This window comes from Panthera leo, chromosome E3 (genome assembly GCF_018350215.1).
Source record: "Panthera leo isolate Ple1 chromosome E3, P.leo_Ple1_pat1.1, whole genome shotgun sequence".
Taxonomy (NCBI): Eukaryota; Metazoa; Chordata; class Mammalia; order Carnivora; family Felidae; genus Panthera; species Panthera leo.
The window spans coordinates 41140004-41165961 of record NC_056694.1 but is presented as its reverse complement, the minus strand read 5'-3'; the positions used below and the strand labels follow the sequence as shown (position 1 = coordinate 41165961).

Genomic DNA, 25958 nt, shown 5'->3' with positions numbered 1-25958 from the left:
TAAGAAAAAATTCCTTTGGTTATCCTCCTATTTCCCTGGGGGGTAAGGCTTGGAAGGAGGAGGTGTGAGGGACTCAACATGCTTATTATTACAAGGGGGTAAGTAGTAAGAAATCTTATCTGATCCAGGACACCTCCTGTGAGCATTAGGATGAAATTAATTAATAAAGACACTCGTGCATATCCAGATTTTTAAAAAATATGGCCGGTGCCTCTGCACATTGCTGGGGAAAAGAGACACTAACTCAATAAATGTCACTAGAACTCCAAGTTATCCAAATGATGAAGAAAATGAAATTACCTCCTTACACCACACTAAATCTATTCTAACTCGAACTTAAATGTTAAAATGAATACTTTAAAACCATTAGAAAAAACGGGGGAGACTTCTTGGGGGTAGGGAAACGTTCCTTAAACAAGGCACAGAAAGCACTAATCATAAAAGATTGACACATTTTTCTATATTAAAATAGAAACTTGTGGCCACCAAAGGCACCATAAACACCACGACGCCAACGGCGACATTCACCACGCGCATCAAGGGCGGAGGCTTCTTACCCTAAACCCAGCGCAACGAAACCACAGAAGAAGCCGCGCAAAAAGTGCAGCAACGGCAAGAGCAGGCACTGCAGGGGAAACGTCGTGGCCAGCAGAACGTGTGCACAGATACTCAAACCCGACGAGGCAGAATAAAACCACCACAGGAGGTCCCACCTCAAAGCCAGGGACCCACGAGGCCCGCGCGGCCGCGGCGCCCGACCCCCACGCGAGCCGGCTCCACGCGCGGCCCCAGGCCCACTCGACTCGGCCGGGCCGCGGCCATGACCCGTCGCTGCTCCACAGCGGCCCGCCGCAAGGTCGGAAGCCGGTCGGCGCGCTTCCGCCTCCGCTCCAGCCGGCCGGAAGTGACGTCCGGGGGCGGGACTGAGGAGTGCGCCAGCAGGTGAGTGAGCGCGGCCTCGTCCTCCTCGCGCGTGCGCGCGGTGGGGCTCGCGCGGGGCCCCGCCTCTTCGCTCGCGATCGCATCTCTCCGCCTCGGCGATCGGGCCCCGAGAGACTGCAGCCCAGAGGGACCCTGCCCACGCTGTGGCCCGCCTCTCTCAGCATCGGGCCCACGCGTGTTCGTGCAGCGGTGTGGGTGGAAAGGCTGCCGCCGGAGCCAGCCAGCCCTCCTCTCCTCCCCCCAGCGGGTCAGCAGGTCCGACTCCCGCAGCCCGGGCTTCAGTGGCCGTCAGCTCCAGCCCCAGTTTTCCCAAAGACAAGATTTGCTCCCAGTAAGAAACTGCCCGTCCCACGTTGGCTGCACAGTAAGTAAGCCAGCCTTTACTGTTTGTGTTACTGAGGGTGCTGCATCGGTTGCCTGAATATAATTAAAAAGACGAAAACAGAATGGGCGTGAGAATTCTCTCACCAGAGTCAGAAATCCCCTAGGTCCTCTCGTCGGGACCTGCCTGTTAGACCGGCAAAGTAACCCAAAGCTCAGCTGACATCTACCCTTGTATGGGGGAGATCACTCACCCTGACCCAGTCTGTCTTACTGAGCAGAAGAAGCAAAGCACAGTTTGAAACGGAAAAGGGCACTGCGGCTGTGAAAGAGTTCCTTGCTGCCCTGTGAACCGACTGGCGGTGACAGTCTGACCTTGAGCACACCGATCAGGTATCAGAATAGGCCATTGCAATTACTTTCGGGTGCTGTTAGAAACCGTGTGATTTCAGCTAAGGAGCTTGTGTTATGCGCTCACCTCCACGCACTGGCTGGCAATGTCTTTTCGACGCCACCACCGGATTGTCCCACTTCCTTCATTGGAAGGATCTCACGGGGAGCATGCAGTTAGAGCAGCTTCTATTAACAAATACTGAGTGCCTGTTGGGTGCCCGGCATTGCTCTAGGTGCTGAGGGTGTGGCCCTCAACAAAACAGAATTCCTGCCCTCAATGAGCTCCATTTCTACGGAAGGATACAGATAATAAGCGAAATATAGAGCATGCTAAAGACAAAATACAGAGCAGAGAAGGATGAAATGGAAATGCCCCGACTATCGAGTGGATGTTTGTGTGTTTTACCCGTTCTCTGGTCCTTTTTTGCACTGATTAGAATGCTTGTCCTGCCTGGTGTGGCAGTCAAAGGAAATAAAATCTGCCTTAGAGTTCAGGAAAAAGGCTGCTCCGTGCTACTTTCCAGACAAACTATAAAAATTATTTTGTGTAATAGTTACTTGTCCGAAATGCAGAGAGGTGTTCACCCTTAACTTATACTTAGGAGGCACTGTGAACTGTGCTGAATCACTTTAAAAATCTGTGCGGTTGCGAAGGAAGGGACCTGTGTGTGGAGGCTTGTGCGCGCTGACCGCATATGCTACATTTGCCTTTATGATACATTTGCCTTTATCCAGGAACTGTGACCTTAAAATTTGTTCTCATTGTGAGATGAGTGAGGGCCTGTTCTGGGTTTTCAGATCGCTTACTTGGTGAAGAGAGGAAATACTTGTTCATCTGTAAACAACAGAACACTGTAGCTGTCATTGTCGGGCTTCTGCTTGGCTCAGCCAAACATTCCATGCTGCCTAGCTGGATATTGTGGGTGCCTCTCAAATGCCTCATGCTGAACTGCTGCCAGAATATTTGGCCCACTCTTGGCCATGACACAGGCTCCCTAATGGGAAAGACGTTCGTAAACGACCTGTGTGTCTAACAAGCAGCTTTACGGACACTTGCTATAGAGTTGGCTAGCGATCACAGACCCTGAAGCCTCTGCAGAGATGGTCCGTGAAATACAGAAGACAGTCGTGCTGCATTGCCGCCTCTTCTGGCCCAGGGACGGGGCTCACAAAGAGCTCCCATCCCATCTAACTGACCTTTGCTGCGTCTACCGTGTGTTTGTACGGCGAGTGCCGCAGAGCCTTCCGGCCCTAGAAGGTTCTCCATCTGCCCTGGGGCCATCGTGAGTGCTCTGGGGTGGAAGGCGGCTAACCCGGATCAGTTGTGCTCACATAGAACTTCCTAAGGCTAGACGCTGGTCTAGCTGGGGCTTGGAGAGACAGGGCTTCCCAGGCAGGAGGACCAGTGCATGGGAAGTGTTGACAATCAGTAACCCTTCCTGGTCAAGTCACAGCACAAGCCAAGAGGGCAAAGGCAGTTCACAAGCCAGACAGCACAAAGGCGCAGTGAATATGTGATGAGATACAGAATATTCTGTTCTGTGTGATTGATTCTTACCTTTAAGATAATCTAACGGAGGGTGCTTGGGTGGCTCAGTCGGTTAAGTGTCCGAATTTGGCTCAGGTCATGATCTCATGGTTTGTGAGTTCGAGCCCCACATCGGGCTCTGTGCTGACAGCTCGGAGCCTGGAGCCTGCTTCGGATTCTGTGTCTCCCTCTCTCTCTGCCCCTCCCTGCTTGCACTCTGCGTCTCTCTCTCAGAAATAAACATTAAAAAGAAAAATTTTTTAAAGATAATCTAATGGAGCGTGAATTAGGGCAAGAGGGCCCTAGCAGAAACACATGAATGTACTGTACTCCCACCCAGACTTTAAGAGCAAAAAATTCTAGTGATACAGTGGTGGGTGATCTTTCAGTTTCTTTTAAGCCATCCATTTTACAGATCCTTTCAGTTTCTGTGACTGGTGAAGCTAGATGGTAAAGTCAATCTATAATCAGAGCTTTTCCCCAAGTTTTCCCTACATGTTTTCTTCATTTAAAGAGCTCATCTGAGGTGCCTGGGTGGCTCAGTCAGTTGAGCATCCAACTCTTAATTTCAACTCAGGTCATGATCCCAGGGTCATGGAATCAAGCGCCTCATTGGGCTCTGCACTGACAGTGTGGAGCCTGCTTAGGAATCTCTCTCTCCCTCCCTCTCTGCTCCTCTCCCACACGGGGCCTCATTCTTGCTCTCTTTCTCTCTCAAATTAAAAAAAAAACAAAACAGAACAAAAACTTATCTGTTCCCTCGAAGCCTCTCCTCTGCTCTCTGAAATGCATTTCTCTCTCTCTCTTTCTCTCTCATTGTTTAATGTGCCAGGACACTTTCTTCCTCTTGTTTTATTTATTTAAGTTTGCAGACGCCCTTGATTAAAATAATGTCCCCTTTGTAAAATTGTCACCCTGGTGAGGCTGAGTAATGGCAGAAGGAGATACTCTCGTGAGTGATGGGTGGCATGCGTTGGGCTGTGCTAAGTTATGGGCAAATGGAAGCGGCCCTCACTCTTCCTTATTCCCTCGCAGAGACAAAACTGTAGTACCAAGTTATTCTCAAAATTCTCCTATAAAACCAAAGTTATGACTTTAAGACATGCAGTTAAAACTAAACAAAAATTTCACTTAGTTTAAAACGATTTTTCAAGTGCACAAACTACCTTTTAGATCTGACGCAGAAATCAAGAGTTGGGCGCTTAACCTACGGAGCCACCCAGGCGCCCAAGCCCTTGCTAGAGTTTTAATGCTTTCTTTGTCCATTAAAGAAACAACTAGGGTGAGACTTTTCTAATTTAAGTTTTCTTTTCTCTCTGACTCAGCAAACTGTTCCTAGAGAAAGAGCCTTTGCAGGATAAGGAGGCGCCTTTTCTGCAAATACTGTAGTTTTCCTGCCCCCTTGAGATGTTGATGATCTGCCTGAACTGTTGTTTGACTTCATTCTTCCCTGTGATCAGAGTTTGCACCTGGATGGAAAGCCCGTGTTCAGGTGGAGGACAGGGGTGGCAGCCACGGTGGCCTTGAACAGACACACCCACAGAGCACCTTCTTCCTTGATGTGTCTCCTATCGGTACATTTTCTTTTTTATCGCTCACACTTCTCTTCGTTTCTTTGCTTTTTACTTGAAATTAAATTAAAAAGTAGGATTGTAGTTACCATCGATAACTCAGAATTTATGGGAGAAACTTCCAGTCAATGACAGTCTCAGAAATACTGTGAGTCATTTTCTGTTTTCTGTCCTCAGGATCAGCAACTTGTTAGAAGTAACAGAAAAGAGTATTGGATGCAAATGAGATAAAGATGCAGATCTCTTTTTGTGTTTTTAATGTTTATTTATTTTTGAAAGAGAGAGACAAAATGTGAACAGGGCAGGGGCGGAGAGAGAGGGAGACAGACTCCGAAGCAGGCTCCGGGCTCTGAGCTGTCAGCACAGAGCCTCCGACACGGGGCTTGAATCCACGAACCGTGAGATCGTGACCTGAGCCGAAGTCGGACGCTCGACCGACTGAGCCACCCAGGTGCCCAACAGCTTTTATTTTATTTTTATTTTTATTTTTTTTTTAATTTTTTTTTTAACGTTTATTTATTTTTGAGACAGAGAGAGACAGAGCATGAACGGGGGAGGGTCAGAGAGAGAGGGAGACACAGAATCCGAAACAGGCCCCGGGCTCTGAGCTGTCAGCACAGAGCCCGACGCAGGGCTCGAACTCACAGACTGTGAGATCATGACCCGAGCTGAAGTCGGACGCTCGACCGACTGAGCCACCCAGGTGCCCAACAGCTTTTATTCTAGATAAAAGGGTCTTAATTCCATTTTGGTAGCTGGAAAGTGTTCATTTAATTTCTCTCTCTCACACATACACAAATATGGAATGTTTTCCTTTTGAATTTATTGAATTGGTGCTAACATATGTGAACAGTCCCCAAGGACTTCCCTTCTGCTTCTCACATTTAATTTCACTAGCATATAGGTGAACATTTTGACCCCAGGTGGGACTTGGCAGAGGCCTCTGCTAAGTGGGTGTGGTTATTTAAAACCCATCAGTCTGTGCCAGCAAATGAGAAACTGATAAACACACTTTGTGTGCTTTGCTCCATGTTTGTGGTTTGCAGGTGCTTCATTGTGGTATCAGAGGCAAAATGAGTTTCTCTTATTCCCTCTTTTTCTTTAGCAGGTTTTTTAATGTATATTTTACAGAGAGAGAGAGAGAGAGAGAGAGAGAGAGAGAATCCCAAGCAGGCTCCATGCTGTCAGCACACAGCCCAACCCTGGGCTCAAACTCACAAACCGTGAGATCGTGACCTGAGCCGAAATCAAGAGTTGGACACTCAAATGACTGACCGCCCAGGCACCCCTCTTATTCTCTCTTTATGCGGAATTTAACAACAGAAGTTGCATTTTGAAAAAGGGAAAAAAACCTGGAGTTCATAGACATACATAGTTTGGGGAGAAATCTTGGGCGCTTTATTTTTCAGTCTGTTCAGATCAGGGTGGCACTTTGAGCCACTTCTCCTCCTTAGGTTGTGACCAGGTGTCCCACAGCGCCCCAGACTCCGAGCTGGGAGGGAGGAGGTTTGTCCTTCTAAGTGGGCCCCTCGGCGCTCCATAGGTGACACGCAGACCCCGCCCGGCACTGCCTGCCGGTGCTTTGAGACTTCTCTGCTGGCCCTGCTCCTAAAGGCAGGCCAGAGTGAGTACACGCTCTGCGGAGTCCGGAAGCTTCTCTGCTTCCAGCAGAGAAGAATCTTGTATCGTGTTCCCAGATCCTCCACAAGATCTCCATTCGCCCTGCAGGTTCTCCAGGTGGCGGAGGGCTGAAGGCACATCTGTGTCAGGGAAGGGTGCAGGTATGCAGTATAGACGAGGCTGAAAACCAGGTGGGGCGTCCGGTTGGGGTAAGACTGCATCGAGAAACACTGTGTTCTTTCCTTTGAAAGTTTTCTCCTTCTGCACAAGAGAGACTGAGAAGTGTACAGAAGTCATAGGAAAGTGCAAAGTACTCACTCTGGGACCCCACCCATACGTCATGTTAGGATTACACTGGGATTGAGAAACCTTTTGCTATTGGCTCATGCCTGATTTTAATCTTCCAGAGTGCACACACTCTTTCTTTCTTTTCTTTTCCACACCCCCTTTCTGAAGCAAGCCTTCGTGTGCCGGGTGGAGGATACAGGATACTCAGCAGCGAAAACTCGCGTCCTTTGGGCACTTACATTGTCACTATGTTGTTGGGCTTTCGTGACCCTTACGAACTCCGGCATTTGCTTTGTGCTCTGCGTGTTTTGGGGAACCTCTGTAAGCGAGTTAGGCTGAAGAACTACACGTATCTTCCTTTGCCACTGTGGGAAGGGAGAGGGTTGCTTGCGGTGGTTTTCAGAAAGCTGGGCATTATTTTGTTTTGTTTTTGTTTTTGTTTTTGTTTTTTTAGGGCATTGTCTTGAAATAGAGAACTGTGGCAGGTCAGAGATTCCGCTGTTGGATCAGAGGCACCGCAGAACTCCAATGCTGTTGACATTCCACCAAAACAAAACCAAACAAAGCACAGAGACTTCCCTGGCATTAGAACAAAAGAGCTCCGTGTAAGGGAGCTGAGAGGCGTCACCACGGCCGCCTGTGGGGAAGCTGGCTCTTCCTCTTGGCATGTATGATGCTCTGACCCCCGCCCTCTTGCCAAAGGCTTTCTTTTTTTAACTGTTTGTTTTGAACTAATTATAGACGCACAAAATGTTACAAAAATCATGCAGAGTCGTCCTCATGCCTTCCAAAGGTCTTACATAACTGAACAGTTATCAAAAGCAGGAAATTGACCTTGGCACAAAGCACTTAGCTAGGGTGCAGACCTCACTCCCTCCCGTCTCACCAGTTTTTACATGCACTCATTTGTATGTGTGTCTGCGAATTTTTATCACCAGTAGGTATTTGTGCAGCCAGCAGGACAATCCAGATATAGAACTGACCCATCAGGACAAAAGACTCCCAGACCACTGCTCCATACCTGCTCCCCCATCCCTTCGTAGTCAGCCAATTTCTGCACGAGGCGGCTGTGCCTGTGCTGTGCCCTAGAGACCCCAGCTCAGCTCCAGGGTTCTAGAGGCGAAGAGCTGCTGGATGTAATTTACTGTCATTTCCTGAAAGAGTCGATAGTGGGGTTATCCTCTCTCCATCTGTCCACCTCAGCTGTTTTTAGGTAAATAAACTTACATTATTGGGTTGGGTATGTGGTCCCTACTTACTTTTCTCTCAAAGAATGGAAACCTTCAGAGAAGGATCACGGTATCTTTTATTTGTTAATGAAGTGGGTTTTTTTTTTTAAGTTTATTTATGTAGAGAGAGAGAATGTGTGTGTCTGCAACCGGGGGAGGGGCAGAGAGGGAGTGGAGGGGTGCCGGGAGAGAGAGAAAGAGAATCCCAAGCGGACTCAGCACTGTCAGCACAGAGCCCGACATGGGGCTCTATCTCACGAACCATGAGATCATGACCTGAGCCGAACTCAACAGTCGGACACTTAACCCACTGAGCCACCCAGGTGCTCTTGTTATAAAGTATCTTTAATTTCACTGGGACAAAGTCTTGGAACTCTATTAATGATTAAGAAAAGAAGAAAGAAATTGTTCAGAGTAAGTCAAGGGAGCCGGTGGTTGATACAGGAACATTCAGCAACTGCTTGCTCTTACAGAGATGGCAGCTGGAGCCGGTTCAGCCTCGAGTCATAAAGGATTGGGGTTGGAATGTCCCGGGACATTCCAGCCAGGTGGTCCCGTCACCCTGCACTTGAACCCTCCATTCATAGCTGCTTGTGTTTCCTCTGCATTGGCCCCAGCCCTACCGACACCCGTTCCATACGAAGCCTTTTGAATTTTCAAAGACATCACAAGGCAGAATTTAAATCTCACTTTTCACGACTGTTTATTATTGATCCCAGTATAAACATAACCCTTGTAACCCTTTGCTCAAGGTGAGGCCTTGGTGTTGCTCACAGTGTAACAATGTCGTCAGGCAATGAGGTGGCTCAGCCTAGGACTAGGTAGCCCACATGTAACATTTTTGTGTTACTTCTCCACATTTGAAAGAAGTTTTTCCTTCCGGATACCATTTGTTCTCTTTTTCTGTAGGACTTTGTGCTGTGTGTGCCTGCTGCCCTCTCCAGGCCTCTCTGGGGCCCGGGCGAAGGCATGGGGGAGGGGAAGGGCACCTGCGATGGTGGAAAGCCCAGCCTGAGACGTGCAGAGCCGATGGTTTGAGGGGTGCCCAGCCTGTCTTGGCAGGAGCCCACGGTGAGGGGCCATGCAGTGTCCAGGGGCCAGGGAGCCTTATCCCAGCTGGACCGCTCCCGTGGCCGTGGTCTCATTGTGGTCTTGGGGACCTGGTGTCCCTGGATGTCCACTCATGTCCTGAATGTGGTTCTCCAGTCTTCCCATCAATCTGGGTACAGTCCAATCTCTTTTCAACAAAGTGCCTTTCTATCTAAATTTGCTAAGATCTCTTGAGCAAGGAAGAAGCTTGCAGACACAGAGGCTAGGTAATATAGCCAAGGTGCCCCAGATAGGGCGTGAACCTCCAGGTCCAGCCGCTCCGCGGGACTGTGCCCTTCCTCGTGACTTAAGAAGAAAGAAATTAATGGGGCGCCTGGGTGGCTCAGTCGGTTAAGTGGCCGACTTCGGCTCAGGTCATGATCTCGAGGTCCATGAGTTCAAGCCCTGTGTCGGGCTCTGTGCCGACAGCTCAGAGCCTGGAGCCTGTTTCAGATTCTGTGTCTCCCTCTCTCTGACCCTCCCCCATTCACGCTGTGTCTCTGTCTCAAAAATAAATAAACGTTAAAAAAAAATTTTTTTAAAGAAGAAAGAAATTAATTCTTTTATTTTGGCGCTAATAATCTTTCTCTTTTTTAAAACTATCATATTGGTTTTATTTTTGTCATTGACAACATGCACAACACTAGAATTGTGTTATTATTTTACTTGATGTCCACAGATATGCACTAAAAATGTTTACATTTAAGAAAAATCACACATTATGTAAGTCCTATGTAAACATAACCCCTTTTCAATATGTTTTCCTGCTTTGTTTCACACATAAATAGCAGTTTACAAAGTTATAAAACTATCAGTTTTTTAAATTTTTTAATGTTTATCTATTTTTGACAGAGAGACAAAGCATGAGCAGGGGAGGGGCAGAGAGAGGGGGAGACACAGAACCCAAAGCAGGCTCCAGGCTCCAAGCTGTCAGCACAGAGCCCAACATGGGGCTCAAACTCATGAGCCATGAGATCATGACCTGAGCCAAAGTCGGACGCTTACCTGACTGAGCCACCCAGGTGCCCCAAAACTGTCAGTTCTTACGGCCCCAAGTACATACAGGTTCTGGAGCATGACAGAATGTTCTCTTTATGATTATGATTTCTTTTGTTTTGTTTTGTTTTGAGAGAGTGAGAGCATGAGCAGAGAGAGGGGCAGAGGAGAGAGAGAAAGAGAGAATCCCAAGCAGGCTCCATGCTTAGCATGGAGCACAGTGCAGGGCTCAATCCCACGACCCTGGGATCATGACCTGAGCCAAAGTCAAGAATCGGACACTCAAATGACGGAGCCACCCACGAGCCCCCTCTCTTTATGATGATTTCATAACTAACATGTACTGTTACAGTGCTTATCTCAGTCCAATGACTTATAATCAATCACAAGAGGTTATTGAGCCAGTATCACCAATAATGGACCCATCAATGCACTTGCTGAAAGATACATGTGTTTAAAAAGTTAAAATAGGGGGCGCCTGCGTGGTCAGGCAGTTAAGCATCTGACTCTTGATTTCAGCTCACGTCATCGTCTCGTGGTTTCATGAGTTCGAGCCCTGTGTTGGGCTCAGCACTGACAGTGTAGAGCCTGCTTGGAATTCTCTCTCTCTCCCTCTCTCTCTCTGTGCCTCCCCAACCCCTCAAAATAAATAAATAAACTTAAAAAAAAAAAAAGGTTTTTAAGGGCACCTGGTTGGCTCAGTTGGTGGAGTGTGTGACTCTTGATCTCAGGGTTGTGAGTTAGAGCCCCATGTCAGACACAGATTACTTTAAAAAAAATAAAAAGTCAAAATAGTCAAATGTCTACATTTTAAAAACAACAGCAGAGAAAGCTGCTGTTTGTTTGTTTGTTTGTTTGTTTGTTTTATGTAGACAGAGCTGGAGAGGGGCAGAGAGAGAGAATCCTAAGCAAGCTCTGTGCTGTCAGTGTAGGGCCCAATGTGGGGCTTGAACTCATGAACCGTGAGATCACGACCCAAGCCGAAATCAGGAGTTGGATGCTTAACCTATTGAGCCCTCTAGGCACCCCAGTTTCAGATCAGTTTGTGCCCTTGCACATGTCTTAGTGGCTGGTTCAGTTTTAGACGCCAACATCTGTCATTTCAAATGATGCTTCCCACAAAAATGTCTCCTACAGCTGCTTCCCTGGCCCACGGCGGTAATGGTTTACTCCCGGCTGAGCCTCTGGGGAGGGGAGCTCACCTCTGGAAGCCCTGGGCTCCTGTTGCCGCGTCTCTGACGCACGGCCAGGTTGTAGATGCCGACAAGAGGCACATCACCCGACCTCCTGTTACTGGTGACCATATGGAGGGTTTTTTCCCTTTCTGCTTCTAAGTCTTGTCACGGAAACAGGCAGTGATGTGGGGGAAATGTGTGTTCTTTCAGCTGGGCTCCCAATCAAAAGCCAGGTCATTGAGAAAATGACAATATTCCCTCTGTTCTTGCCATGAGATGCACCATTTGGTCTCGTTTAGCAACGTAAACCATGCAGGAGAAACAAGGGAATAGTCTGGGCTTAGTTTCCACATAATTTTTGGATTTATCACTCGGCTCTTCTAACCAACTGAGCGAACAGGCCACCTGCTCCAGTCACATTTTAAAAACACACTTTATGCCTGACAGTGCACAGAATATTTCTGGACGGAGCCGTAAGAAACCAGTAGCACGCTTCCCCTCAAGCCTGAGGGCCGCGGAAGGGAGTGAGCTTTATACTTCTGCACCTTTCGGAGACGTATCGTGTGTATTTACTGCTGACCTAAAACCCCAAACGACATCTGTAATCATTGTTTGCCACTGTCCTGTGTTGTTCGCCTTAGGGACCCCTGTAGCCTAGGGATTCAGAGACCGATCAGGGAAGGAGCAGTGCAGCCTCCCAGGCCGGGGTCTGCATCTGGATTTGCTGTACTAAAGCTTTACCAAGAATTCCAAGGAAAAGAACGCCCAGAAGACACCGTCCAGCAACGGGGTTGAAGGGAGAAGTCCTTCCCCCTCTGCTGTGCTTTCCCTCCAGGCTGGCAGCGGGAGGTGGGGTCTCCCTCTGCTTCAGGGGCCAGAACACGGGAGACAACATCTCATCGTCACCAGTGGCGAAGGGGAGTGACCAGAGCCAGAGAAAGGCAGACTTCGTGGCCAGTACTGCTCCACTTGGCTGCTCTCTGGGATCTCCTGCATAGCATTTAACCACAGCTCCTGCCTGGAGCCACCGCCCAGATTGATTTACTCGGGGTGTGGTCGGGGTGTGGCATCAGGATTGTGAAAGTGGTTCTCGGGTGGAACCACGGCCAAGAACCAGGGCCAGGGAGGACCTGCGTCCCTCAGCCAGAGCATGTCACCAGCGGCTTCGTGCTCCTCAGTCGCCTGGGCTCCTGAAAGCAGTTTCCCTGGGCAGACTGGTCAGCAGTCGGGCCCATGGCTGTCCAGAGGCTCCTCCCACAAGGTGGGTCTGGGAACCCAGGGCTGTAGGCTGGGTGTGAGTAGCTGTGTCACTCTGAACGGAGGCCTCGCTCTTACGTAGTCTTGGGGTGCCTTCCCACTGTGCCCTGCTGGACACCCTGCTCCTGACAGATAAGGGCAGCTACAGCTCAGAGACCCTGAGCTTCCTGCCCTGTGTGTGGAAGCTCTGAAGTAAGAGAACGTCACGGATAGAGCTTGTAAAATGGACTGTTTTAGCATTCCGATGTCTCGTTCGGTTTTCTGTCCTTTGCCAAAGGAATGTGTGTTGTAAACGCGTCCACTGTCCTTCCCTTGCAGACACAGCATCTAGATCTTTCCCGAAGGTCAGGCCTGATCCCAGGTTCTGCTTCCGCTCTTTCCCTAGCTACTCCTACCAGACGCTCCTGCCCCACTCCCCCACCCCATGCCAGCTGCTTGCGTTTAATGAGGTCCTTGGTCGTGAGTCATTGTTTGATTCTCTCGTGTCCAACTCATTACCTTGGACAGGCACACCTTTTCTGACTTCCAAGACCTTAAAAGTCACGTCTCTGCACTAAGGAGAATGCACACAGATTCGTTTGGTTTCCTTTTTAAATTGTGGTAAAATACACTTAACGTTTAACACCTAGAACTTACCATTAGTGACATGGAATACATTCACAGTGTTTTGCAGCCATGGCCACCGTTTTTATCACCCCAGTGGGAAACCCTGTACCCACTAGCAGTCTTCCCCTGTTTGCCTGTCCCCAGCCCTGGTACCCAGCCATCTCCTTCCTGCCATTATGGGTTTGCCTGTTGCGAACAATTTCACGTAAACGGAGTCATACCACGTGCCGAGTCTGGAGTCTGGGCACCTCACGGAGCCTCGATGTTTCCAAGGTTCATCCATGTCGCAACAGGTGTCGGTGCTGATCGCCTTTTACCGCCGAATACTATTCCATGGTGTGGATTTGCGCGTTTGCTGCATCCATCTGTTGAGGGACATTAGGGTTGTTACAAATAACGAAGCCATGAACGCTTGTTTACAAGTTTTTACGTGAGTCTGTTTTCGGTTCTGTCGGGTGTATACCTACAAGTGGCACTGCTGCATCACAGGGTAATTCTGTGTAGACGTCTGAGGAGCTGTCAGACTGTTCTGCACAGTAGCTGCGCCGGGTCCCACGTTCTCCACACCCTCACCGACACTTGTCATCTTCCTTTTCTTTTCTTTTCTTTTTTAATGTTTACTTATTTATTTTCAGGGAGAGAATGCGGGAGTGGGAGGGGCAGCGAGAGAGAGAGGGGGACAAAGAGAATCCCAAGCAGGCTCTGCGCGCAGCGTGGAGCCCGGTGCCGGGCCCGATCTCATGACTGCAAGATCACGACCTGAGCTGGTATCAAGAGTTAGATGCTCAACGGACTGAGCCACCCAGGCACCCCTCTCTCTTTTTTTTTTTTTTTTTTTTAATTAAAGCTACCCCGACCTTCCCACATGGGCCACCATTTCCATCGGTACCTCAGGCTGGTGGGAGGCAGGTCGGGCGTGCCCAGACCTGCGCTGGCCAGGCTTGTTAACGTGTGACACACGGGTTTATTATTGTCAGCCGCGGCCCCGGCCCCGCCCTGCCCTCCCTGGGCTTGCCGCGGCGTCAGCAGGCAGGAGACACTGCAGTGTGAGGGGTGAAAGTTTTCCCTGCCCGCTGGCTCCACACAACCGGTCTGCCAATTAAAGATTTTCTTAGGTGGCATTTGTGACACCCTAAACATTCGCGGAGCTTTTGTTTCTTGGGCCGGCGGCCCGCAGTCACGGCTGCAACCGGGCTGAGAGGCCAAACGCAGCGGAGCCCCGGACGGCTGTCCGGTGCGGCAACCTTTTGACTGTCCCTGTTTTGTTGACGCAGTGACCGGGAGTGGCACTCTGGGATGTGCACGCGATGATGGGCAGCAAGGACTCGGAAGCTGAAATCCATCCCTTGAAGAACGAAGACAAGAGGTTGCAGGAGAATCTGGGAAGCCAAACGACAAAGGAGGACAACCTGAAAGGCTTGCCTCGGCAGCCCGGCCTCTCCGGCTGCCGGACAGTGGCGTTTTTTCTTTCACTGTTTGTCTGCCTTTTTGTGGTGTTCGTGGTCTCGTTCATCATCCCCTGTCCGGACCGGCCCGCGTCCCAGGGGACGTGGAGGGTCTACTACAACGCAGCAGGTGTGCCTGGGAGTGGGCGGAGGGGAGCGTTGAAGTCCAGGGTGGCCTGCAAGCAAGAATCAGCCCGAAGCGGCTGCCAGTCCCGCGTCCAGGTTTTTCTTGGGACCGTAAGGTCTGTAGAGCAGCCTCCCGGCAAACGTGGGGCACGACCCTGGCAGCGTGGTGGCCCGCTCTCGTTTTGGGAAGGATGGGTTGGGTCAATCAAGGAAAGCCGCCCATTTGGGTACATTTTGGAATTTTTAAAAATTAATAAAACAGAGCACCGGGCAGCATAGATAGAGGGGAGGCCGTGGTGAACTGAAATCCGCAGATCTGGGAGCCCGGTCTCCTGAAGCGCTCCGGCTAACTTGCGGGGCGGCTGAGCCGGATCCAGCACACTCGGTGTCTCATGAAATCCACAGTGTGGAATCGTGGCCTCTATGAAAAGCCATCGAGTCAGCCCCACTCTGGACACTCTGCCTCATCTCACAGTGGGGGCGCCTGCAGTGCGCACACGAGTGGGCACCGCGGAGGCTCCGTGACCGCTGCCGGGGGCGGAAGAGGGGGTTTCTCATCTAACCCCCACAGCCCATTTTATTCAGGTTTCGTGCTTAATTTTGAGAAGGAGGAATAATGTATGTCTCTGTGTTTACTTTTGCAGCTTTTGTTGAGGTGTAATTTATATGTGAAAAGATTCGCTCGTTTTCAGTATAGGACTCAGTGATTTTTAGTCCATTTACAGAGCAGCTGTGCACCTATCAGCACGTTCCAGTTGTAGCAGATTTCCGTCATCCCGACAAGACTTCTTGTCCTCCCCACTCCCCTTCCCCCAACGTAGGCAGCCACTGTTCGCTGTCTGTGTCCACACACTTGCCTTTCCTGGATACTTCACGTGAACAAAGCCACTAGACCTGTATCTGGGAGCCTGGCCTCCCACACGGAGACAAGTCTGTCAGTCACGGCATGTCCCCCTGTTCTTTCTGGTGCTGAGCAGGGCTCCTCCATGGGGGTGGGCCGCATCGTTCACCGGTTCACCCGTTGGTGGGTATTGGGTTGTTCATCGTTTGGCTTTGCTAACGCTGCTGTGAACATTTACGGACAGTCTTTGCACGGACACGTGTTCTCATGTCTCTCGGGGAGGTTGCTAGAGGTGAAACTGTTGACGCTGATGGTAAGTTCATGCTTAGCTTTCCTGGCAAATGTCGAGCTGTATAATTATATCGGGCTGGAGAGGATTCTAGATTCTCCACGTCCTTGATAATACTCGTTGTTACCTGCCTTTCTGGTTCCAGCAGAGGGTATAAAGTGGTGTCCCGTCGTGGTTTTAGTTTGAATTTCTCTCGTGACCAACGATGCTGAGCATCTCTTCACAGGGTGTCTGCCATTCTAGAATCTTCTCTGGTATATGTCTATTCAAATCTTTTGCTCATTTAAAAGATAGGATTTTTTAATTTTGAGTTATACAAGTTCTTTACATATTGTAGATGCAAGTCTTTTATGAGATACATGATCTGCAGATATTCGCAACCAGTCTGTGGCTTGTCTTTGCACTTTTTGTGAAGGTGTCTTCCAAAGCACAAAAGATGTAAATTTTGATGTAGTCAGGTGTATATTTTTTATCATGGATCATGCTTTTGGTGCCAAGAACTCTGCCTAATTTAAAGCCGTGAAGATTTTTTTTTTCCTGTATTTTCTTTTAGAAACTTTATAGTTTTAGCTCTTCAACTTAGGTCTCTAGTCCACTTTTCCCCCTAAAGTTTATTTATCTTGAGAGAGAGAGAGAGCATGCGAGCAGGGGAAGGGAAGAGGGAAAGAGAGAGACAGAATCCCAAGCAGGTTCCACATTGCTGGCATGATCACAAACCTTGAGATTATGACCTGAGCCTAAGTCAGACACTTAACCAACAGAGCCACCCAGGTGCCCCTTTCCAGAAGTTCTAATCATCTCAACAGAAACTCTGTACATACAGCATTTTCCCTTTTGTATCTGGCTGCTTTCACGGAGTCTAATGCCCTTCGAGCTCGTCCGTGTCATAACAGGTGTCAGAATCTCCTTCCATTTTATGGGAGAATCTTATATACTGTGTGTGGACTGCATCTGGTTTATCCCTTCTTCTCTTGGTGGACACTTGGCATGTTTCCACCTGGTGGCTGCTGTGAGTAATGCAGTGAACTTGGCTGTGTGGGAATTGAGTCCCTGTTGTCAGTTATTTTGGGTATAAGTATGAGGTAGTGTCTCCTTATGGTTTTGATTTAATTTCCCTAATTGCTGGTGATGTTGAGCATCTTTCGGGTGCCATGGCTATTTCTCTCTCTTCTTAGGAGACATGTCTTTTTGAGTCCTTTGCCTGTTTTTACACTGGGTTGTGGAGTGACAGGAGTTCTCTCTCCCGGGTATCAGTCCCTCATCAGATATCTGATTTTCAAATATTCTCTCGCACTCTGTGGGTTGTCTTTTCACACTCTTGACAGTGTCCTTTGATGCACAGAAGTTCTAAATTTGGATGAACTCCAATTTGTGTAATTTTTCTTTTGTTGCCTGTGCCTTTGGTGTCACATCCAAGAAATCATTACCAAATCCAGTGTCATGAAGACTTTTCTCTATATTTTCTTCTAGGAAGCTCTTAACTTTAGGTCTTTGATCCGTTTGGAGTTCATTTTTGTACCTGGTGTAGGAGAAGGGCCCAGCTTCATTCTTTTGGTGTTTGGTTTGAGTCCTTGAACGAAGGGAAGACCGTAGACCCTTACGAGTAGTGGGGTGCGGACTCCTGGACCCCAGACTGACGTCGGGAGGGATTCCTTCCTGAATAAAAGGTGTTCAGAGGACGCATTTGTGCACCCCAGCGTCCTGCTGCTGCCTGACATTTCATCCGTCGTGTTCGTGAAGGACACGTGTGCTCGGAAGAAGCCGCTGCTCTTGTGGCGGCCTCACGCTGGCAGGTGCTAACTGGCGCCAAGCCTCAGGGAGCACAGAAGTAGGTTGAGCCAGGGGCGTGCAGCTGGCTCGGTTGGAAGGTGTGCGACTCTTGATCTTAGGGTTGTAAGTTCAGGCCCCAGCCCATGTTGTGCGTAGAGATGACTTAGGAAAGAAAAGAAAAATTAAAAAAAAAAAAAAAAAAAAAAAAAGAAGTGAGTCATGTCAGACTTGGCCTGGCCTTTACACCGGGCACGGCCTGAGGCGTATACTCTGTGGTTTTCTTTCTCAGTCACCTATGACTTTCTGGCTACAGAAGACATAAACAGGGACAGGATCCAAGACGTTCTCTTTCTGTATAAAAATACCAACAGCAGCAACAATTCCAACCTGTCCTGCGCTGACGAAGGTAACTGTTTTTATCTGAAAAAGGAGGAACTTGCTGTGGGTGGAGGGATCCTCCCCCCTTTGCCACCTTTGAGGAAAACAGATGGTGGCGTTTCTGTAACCCGGCACGTTGCCCTTACTTCCCAACAGGACTCGGAGGAGACGAGGGGGCAGCCCTGGTCCCAGCACCCTGTCCTCCGTGTGGCTCCTGACCCCATGGGGCCAGCACTAGGGTCCCCGTGAGCCCAGTGGTAGCGGCCTGGGCCCGGGAGTGGGGTGTGGGGAACAGGGCCTGTCGCGCCCCACAGAGTTGGGTCTCTCCCTTCCAGGCTTTTCTTCCCCCTGCACCTTTGTGGCCGCTGTGTCAGGGGCCAATGGCGGCGTGCTCTGGGAGAGGCCCGCAGCCCAGGACGGCGCCCTTGTGCAGTGTGCTGTCCCACAGCCACAGGGCGGCAGGACATCGTCTGCCTGCATCCTCGTGGGCAGACCCAGTTCCTTCGTCGCTGTGGACGTGTTCACAGGTAGGCGGCTCCACACGGGAGGTCCCACACCAGGCAGCCCTCAGGAGGTTCAGCCGTGTTCTCGGGGCCAGTGGGCGGGATAGGGGAGACGGTTCCCGGAGTGGGAGGGAGCCTCCGTGGGGACACCGCCTCCTGGCAGTCATGCCCTGCTACCCTGATGTAGCCGTCACGTTTCACCCTGTCTGGGCACCTCCTGGTTCAGTCTTGCCAGGCCAGCAGAGACGGGGAGCTCAGAGGGGCTGCCCTTCGCAGCACCCAGGCCAGCGCCTGGGTTGAGCCCACAGGGGAGGTCCTGGCCTCCCAGGGCTCTGGATGCACGGTGTCTGTCCCCGGGCCTTGAGGTAACATGCTGTGGTTAGCCCCATCCCTCACCGGGGTCTTCTGGAATTCTGCGCCTTGACACTAGATGTGCTGAGCATTAGCATTTCCCTTACCAGTTGTGGTTTTGAGGGTATAGAGGAAAACAAAGAGCAGCCTGGAAAACTTTAAGAACAGAGGAATTCGTCTTAAGAAAGAGCGTGGACAAGATTGTACCTGGGTAAGAAAGAAGCTGTTCTGTCAGAGCTGGGCTTCTGTGGGTCCAGCCATAAGCACGCACCTTCCTTCTCTGCCTCCTGTGCGCAGGCGCCTTCATGGAGGCCAAGGGTCCACCTGTGATCCCAGCGGTAGTCAGGGGTCCTGAGGCGCTTGGGAAGTGTCGAGGTCAAGCCCTGTCCATCCAGGCGGGAGGGTCAGGATGGGCCTTCAGATGTTCTAGAACCAAACGTGAGAAGACATGGATGACAAACAAAGCAAGACGGAGCTCTTTGGTTCCAGAAACAATGCTGCTGACACCCTGGTGCGTGACCGCACCTTGGACAGCCAGTGGTGCGCACGCTGCGCTTGCCTTTGGCTTCCCACTGGCGGGCGTTTCCATTTCTCCGTGCGGGTGCTGTGCGACTGCCAGCACGAGGCAGAAGGGGGTTTGGAGGCCAGCGCTCAAGCGACGTGTTTGGTTTTAGGGGAGACCCTGTGGAGCCACCCCAGCAGCTTTGGAGGGAATGCGTCCATCCTGAGCTCTTTACTCCGACTGCCCGACGTCGATGCTGACGGGGCCCCAGACCTGCTGGTTCTCACCCAGGAGGAGAAGGAGGTACCGCTCCCCCCACCAGCTGGCTCACCGCGGCCCACCTGCCGTCAGGCCTCTTCTCTGCCCTCGGTCCGCTTTCACTTCTTGGCAGAACTTGGGTCTGACCATCGGTCAGGGGCCTCACTCAGGGCCCTGTGCTCTTGGCACCTGCCGACTGGCAGGCTGGGGCGGCTCTGTCCCTGGTGGGCAGCCTCTGGGCCTTCCCAAGAATGGCAGAGCCATTTGGACCAGTGCAGCCTGGGGGGTGGGGCCCTGTAGGCTGGCATGGGGCTGCCAGCGTCTCCCAGGAGGGTTTTACCCCCCTCTCCTCTGTGTTACAGGTTAGCGGCTACATCTATTCAGGCAGCACTGGTCACCAGATTGGCCACCGAGGCAGCCTTGGTGTGGGTGGGACCAGTGGCTCCCTCCTCCATGTCACCAGGATGGGTGCTCACTACATCCTTTTCCCTTGCGGTATGTCGTGCCTGCCGTTTCCAGGACTGTCCCTCTCACGGAAGCCACGCCCCTCTGAGAAAGCAGATTGGGGGTGGGGTTGGGACCGTGGGGAGGCATATCAACTCCTACCCTTACAGGAGAGACACGAGTTGGTCACTGACAGGCTCAGAAACCAGAGGGTCTCCGCGCCCAAGGCTCAAGGAGGACACCTGTGTCCCGGCAGCAGGGCTCGTGAGGGGACTCCTTCCTGCCAGCAGCAACTCGAGGCACTTCTGTGTTTCCAACAGCAAGCTCCCTCTGTGGTCGCTCTGTGAAGGGTCTCCATGAGACGGTGACCGGGAGAGGGAGCCCACTGAAGAGAGACCCGCTGTGGGAGGGCATGCTCAACGCCAGCACCCACGGGCTGCTTTGGCACAGGTTGGTCTGGGTGGCGGATGGCACAGGTGGTCCCGTCCCAGTGCTTGGAGCCGTCGAGCAGGCCAAGGGGCGAGGCCCTGCCTGGTGCTGGGCTCCAGGGCTGCCCTGGGCTCAGACTCAGGAAGCGGGCCTACAGCAGCTCAGAAAAGGCCAATGGGAAGGTAGGTCCCCGACAGTGGGCTCACCCTCGTCTCTGTACACAGCCAGGGTCTTGACTCCTCTTAAACCAGAGAAGCAGGGAGCGTGGGCTGAGCCGGGAGCTGGAGAGACTCAGCCCAGCAAGCAGCCCTTGGGGGTGGGTCCTGCCTACCTCTGTGTCCCAGCCGCTTGCCTCTGGCTCTCTCCTCCCTTAGCCCTGGAGCCATCCGCTACCTGATGACCGTTCCAGGGAAAGTGGGTGAGGACCTCCTCCTTGTGAGTTCAGAAGCCTGTGTGCTGTTGGACGGGCAGGAGCTGGCACCCAGGTGGATCTTCAGCGCAGCCCGGGTCCTGAGGTACAGCGTCTTTCTCCAGGAACCGCGCAGCGATTGCAGGCCAGGCGCGCTCAGCCTGTCCCTTGGTTGCAGCCCTGGGACGAGGCCTGCTGTTGGTGGGGGAATGCCTGTGTGCTTCTGCCCAAAGCCTCTTGCCCATCACCTGGTGACACCGTGTCACCCCTCTTGCACTGGACGAGCCGGTGCAGTCCTTTCAGCCCTGGCCCAGCCTCCATGCTGGCCCTGGTGTGGGCAGGTGTGCCCAAGGGGAAGATCGGGGGGTATACCAGTTCCCAGGTATTTCCTCACAGAGGTCCTGTGCGAGCTCTCCTGCCCTGTCTTCTTGCAGAAGACCCATCCTTGGCTACTACAAACCTGACACCTTGGCTGTGGTCATTGAAAATGGAACCGGCATTGACAGACAGGTTGGCTGCACCTGCTTTCGAGGCCCCACCTTTGTTCATAGTTGAGGGACATTAGTCTGCACAGCCCACGGGGCCGTTCGGGAAGACTGAGCCGGAACAGGAGAGGCCTCAGCGAGATACCTTGGTGGCCCTCGGGGAGTAGCTCCTCCGGGGCTGGCCTAGCTGGGGCCCGTGGGCCTGTGCAAGCCCCACCTGCAACCCTCTACACTGTCCCCCTCCCACCCTAGATCCTGCTCCTGGACCTCAGCACAGGGGCCGTCCTGTGGAACCAGGCCCTCCCGGGCCTCCCCGGGGACCCGCAGTCCGCCAGCCTGCCAACCGCAGACCACCGCTCAGCCTTCTTCTTCTGGGGTCTCCACGAGCTGATGGGCACCAACCAGACAGTACAGGTGGGGCAGGCGCAGAGGGGACACGCCCATGCCAGGGCCAGAGACCAGAGGCCAGGCTTGGGTGCTGCCTTGAGGCACCCGGGAGCTAAATGGGTGGCTGCATGTGCACACATAAATAGAAGCCATGGGACAGTGGGTGGGCCACAAAGGAGGCCAGGGCCGAGGTCAGCCTCAAGCAGGTGACGGGGATTGGGGAAGAAGCGGGGGTACGTCTAGGAGGGCAGGCGCAGATTTCCAACCAGAGCGTTCCTGAGAAGGATCAGGGTCAGGTCAGAAGAAAAGGAATGGAAGGTGGGTGCAGAGTGGAGGACCCTGGGACACGGCTCTGGGCAGGGTCACTCTGTCACGGTGTCCCGTGACGGCAGGCACAGCATGGCCCGGCAGTGAGCCAAGGACGCTTAGTTTCTCCGATCTGGCGCTGGTGACAGCCACGGGCCTCGTCGGCTTCACGCTCCATTGCCGTTTCTTGCTCTAGGAGCCCGGAGACACCCGGCACAGCCTGTACATGTTCCACCCCACCGTGCCCGGCGTCCTGCTGGAGCTGGCCAACATCTCCGCCAACATCGTTGCCTTCCAAGGTGAGCGCGGCCTCGTGTGGGCCGAGGGCCTGCCTCCTGTCGGGTCTCCTCTGGCTGGTCCTGATTGCCGCGACGGCTGTGTCTCCTGTAGCGGTCCTGTTTGAGCCAAGCCGCCACGCTGCCTACGTCCTCCTGACGGGCCCCGCTCGCCAAGACGCTCCTGGCGTGGTCTCTGTAGCCAAGCACAAGGTGCGGGACCTCGTCCCGAGCGGTAGGGTGGTTCGCCTGGCCGAGGGCGGGCCCGACAGTGACCAGGCGGTCCGGGACCGGTTCTCCCGCCTGCGGTACCGCAGCGAGGCCTAGGCGCCTGGTGGCCGGCGAGGTGCGAGGCGCTCCAGCTGCTGAGATTAAACACCGTGGGACATCGGTCTTTCGCTCGGTTTGCACGCTGACCCCCCTCGTCTCCATCGTGCCCAGGGACACGCGTGGGTGAGGGGATGGCCGGGCCTCTCCCTCGCGCGCCGCACACCACGTCCCCGCAGGTCCTCGCTCTGCCCCACTGGGGTCCTACTCGTGGCCGGCTGCCCTCACCGTGGCCTCTCTGGGCTGCCTTGGGCACAGCTGGGCCCTACAGCACCACTCTCACTTGTCCACACCTGGCTGGAGGGGCCGGGGCTTTGGGAAGAGCCCCAGCCTACAGAAGTCCCCTCCCTCGTCCCATCTGCACCCACCCTGTCTGCACATCTCCCTGGGGCCTGCGGTGGCCTCCGGGCAACAGCCGGGCCCTGCGGCCATTCCAGCTTCTGGCCTCTCTCAGAGCAAAGGGGGGGCTAGACTCTGGTGGGGTTGGTGGACACTTGCCCTGGGGGCCCCTTTGACAGGCCCGTGAGGAACGGGGTGCCTTGGAGCCGTGAGGCTGGCCTGCTGCTCATGGATGCGCTGAGGGGCATTTTCACCCCCGTGCTGCGAATGTCACGAGGAACCGGCCGTAAGGCCCACACTGGGGTCAGTCTGTACCCCCTCAACACACACTGGAGCTGCTTGTCCCTCGGGGGTGCCCACACTCCCGGCCAGTGCCTGGCCTCCTCCTGGTGCTCGGAAGTCCTCGGCCGGCAGTGTCACCTGATGCAGGACTCACCTCTGTGCCTTGCTGTGCCCCAGGCCTACCGCGGTGCTGTGTGGGGCTCAGTGTGCCCTGATGACCCTGAGTACCACCGGAAGAAGCCGGAATAAATGATTTGCACTGAGAGCACGCGCCGCCTCATGTGTGTCTGCTCCAAAGGGGTGAAGGGGATTTGGTGCTGGTCAGGCTGCTGGATCACGGAAGAGGTGGGGGACCCTCCACCCGGTTCCCGTCCAGATCAGCAGTGGGGGCACGAGGAGCTTTGCTTCTGGGCCTGTGAGTGCAGCTCAGGTTTGAAGACCCCTCCCTGGTCTCTCCGGTTCAAGTCAGGAACCCAGCCTGTGGACGTGGATATGCCCCCCGCAGGACAGGCAGGGTCCCCTGAGCACCCCTGCGTACTCCGAGGGCAGCTGTGCAGGCAGCAGGAGCCTGGGCGGGGGGGGCTTCAGGGAGACGCAGCTCTGGAACCGAGGTGAGGGCGGTTATCCGAGAATCCTGCGGGAACCTCCGGTGTGCACGTAGGTAATGGAAAGCCCCGTTTCCCAGCCGCACAGACAGGAGCCTGGGAGGGACAACGCGGGGGGCGCCCTCCGCCGCGGAGCAGGCCCCTCGTTGCGGAGAGAAGCCGCCCAGTCCGCACAGCCTCAGGCCCCGCAGGGTTGCGGCGGCAAGTCCACGGACGAGAATCCCCGAGAGTGGCGCGGGGCCGGGCGCCGCCCGCAGCAGTGCCGGAGGAGCCTGAGCGGGAGGGACCCCCGCCCACCCCCGCAGGTCCCGGGGCCGGGGGGCAGGGGTTCGGCGCGGGCTCCAGGAGAGGCCCGCACTGGGGGGCATCTCGCTCCGCGGACTCGTGCCTCCGATCGCTCTGGGGCCCTGACCCACGCCAGGCTCCCTGGGACTCGGGCCTGGCCAGGAGTTGCCGACCGGCACCAAGGGCCCGCCCTCCCCACCGCAGCACTCGGCCATCCTTGTCCTGCCGGCGCACAGACGGCGTCCCCCACCGTCTCCTCCGAACACCCCCGAGTCTGCGCCCGAGTCCTCTGCCCCCCACGTGGGACCCTGCGTGCCGACGTCTTTGACGCCTGGACGTCCCCCCCCCCCCCCCCCCCCGTCCCCCGCCACTGCCCGCCTGGCAGACACCTCATGCGCCCCACGCCTCCCGGACACGCCCCACGCACACGCCTCACCGCGTACGCCTCGCCTCTCCGACACGCCCAACCGGCACCCTCACGGACACGCCTCACGCGCACGCCCCGCCGACACCCTCGCGGACACGCCCCACGCACACGCCTCACCGGGTACGCCTCTCCGACACGCCTAACCGGCACCCTCACGGACACGCCTCACGTGCACACCCCACATACACGCCTCACCGACACGCCTCATGGACACGCCCCACGTGCACTCCCCACGCACACGCCTCACCGGGTACGCCTCTCCGACACGCCTAACCGGCACCCTCACTGACACGCCTCACGTGCACACGCCACATACACGCCTCACTGACACGCCTCATGGACACGCCCCACGTGCACACCCCACATACACGCCTCATGGACACGCCCCACGTGCACTCCCCACGCACACGCCTCACCGGGTACGCCTCGCCTCTCCGACACGCCTAACCGGCACCCTCACGGACAGCCTCACGTGCACGCCCCACTTACCTTACCGACACCCTCGCGGACACGCCCCACGCACACGCCTCACCGGGTACGCCTCTCCGACACGCCCCACGTGCACTCCCCACGCACACGCCTCACCGGGTACGCCTCTCCGACACGCCCCACGTGCACTCCCCACGCACACGCCTCACCGGGTACGCCTCTCCGACACGCCCCACGTGCACGCCCCACCAGTGGGCCTCACAGCACACGCTCCACGATTTGGACAATAAAGTGGGCTCAGTGAGAGCTGCGGGTCTTTTATTTCCGCGTCGGGCGTGGGTGGGAGCAGGAAGGGGGGCGCCGCTCCCTCTGGCCCCACAGAGCTGCGCTCCCAGAGGACCAACTGTCCTTCGCCAGGGGCTGGCGTCCCCTCCTCCCCCAAGGGCTCCACCTGCCCCTGCCGGGAGCTGGCACCAGGGGTCACCAGGGTGGGGCCGTGGGGGCCGTCCCTGCGCAACTCTGCTGGAGAAGCCACAGCCTCCAGGACACCGGCCAGAGGCGCCCCTGGGGCATGAGGCCTGGGACGTGCACGGTGGCGGCCACAGTGCAGGCGAGACGCAGGAGGATGGCTCTAGGCCGACTGGAAGGCTGAGGCGCCCCCAGCAGAGGCGGGGACGTGGTGTGGGTCCCCACAGGGTCACACTGGGCGGAGCACCCCGGGGAAATCCACCCGGCGGCCCGCATCTCCTCCTATGACAAGCGCCACCTGCCGGAGGCCCACCTGGTATCTGCCAGCAGTTTATGGTTCTGGAGGTGGGGAGGTGTCGAGAGGGCTTGACAAGGAAAAAGGTGGGGAGCCCAAGAGGTCTGTTTGCCCCACAGCAAGGCCGGGGCCTCTGGGCATGAGGGGACGCCCGTGCCAGGGCTCTCAAAAGTGGCCAGGACCCTGGGCAAGAGGTGAGGGTGGCGCTTGTGCCCACTCAGGCGCCCCCCTCACCACACTCAGGGCCACCGGCGGCAGCCGCGGGCTCCCCAGAGGTGGCGGCAGGAA

At 54.2% G+C, this 25958-nt stretch overlaps 2 protein-coding genes and 1 long non-coding RNA gene across 10 annotated transcripts in view; 1 reads left to right on the top strand and 2 right to left on the bottom strand.

Annotated features, from left to right (window-relative positions):
* The first annotated feature begins 908 nt into the window (after positions 1 to 908).
* FAM234A (family with sequence similarity 234 member A) lies at positions 909 to 23424 on the top strand. Of its 5 annotated transcripts, XM_042922760.1 has the most exons (13): positions 1288 to 1306; positions 1545 to 1656; positions 14290 to 14590; positions 17776 to 17892; positions 18200 to 18391; positions 19393 to 19523; positions 19841 to 19973; positions 20243 to 20372; positions 20726 to 20866; positions 21195 to 21270; positions 21498 to 21659; positions 22135 to 22237; positions 22329 to 23424. In XM_042922760.1, the coding sequence occupies exons 3-13, from the start codon at positions 14323 to 14325 to the stop codon at positions 22538 to 22540; spliced, it is 1665 nt and encodes a 554-aa protein (XP_042778694.1). In that variant the 5' UTR covers positions 1288 to 1306; positions 1545 to 1656; positions 14290 to 14322; the 3' UTR covers positions 22541 to 23424. The 5 variants fall into 5 exon arrangements, with proteins under 5 accessions (XP_042778696.1, XP_042778693.1, XP_042778695.1 ...); XM_042922762.1 differs by lacking the exons at positions 1288 to 1306; positions 1545 to 1656 and adding an exon at positions 909 to 942; XM_042922759.1 differs by lacking the exon at positions 1545 to 1656 and having other exon boundaries at positions 1217 to 1306.
* On the bottom strand, positions 10945 to 24962 carry LOC122210219. Of its 2 annotated transcripts, XR_006197975.1 has the most exons (4): positions 24895 to 24962; positions 18990 to 19144; positions 13237 to 13380; positions 10945 to 12017 (listed from the first exon to the last, which is right to left on the bottom strand). It is a non-coding gene; the product is annotated as an uncharacterized LOC122210219 (long non-coding RNA). The 2 variants fall into 2 exon arrangements; XR_006197974.1 differs by lacking the exon at positions 10945 to 12017 and having other exon boundaries at positions 12024 to 13380.
* Positions 24963 to 25220: 258 nt separating this feature from the next.
* The window catches only part of RGS11 (regulator of G protein signaling 11), a 10894-nt gene continuing 10156 nt past the window's right edge, over positions 25221 to 25958 (bottom strand). For all 3 annotated transcript variants that reach the window (XM_042922763.1, XM_042922765.1, XM_042922764.1), the window contains one exon: positions 25221 to 25958. In XM_042922763.1, the coding sequence (XP_042778697.1) occupies positions 25888 to 25958 (71 nt within the window). In that variant the 3' untranslated portion in view covers positions 25221 to 25887.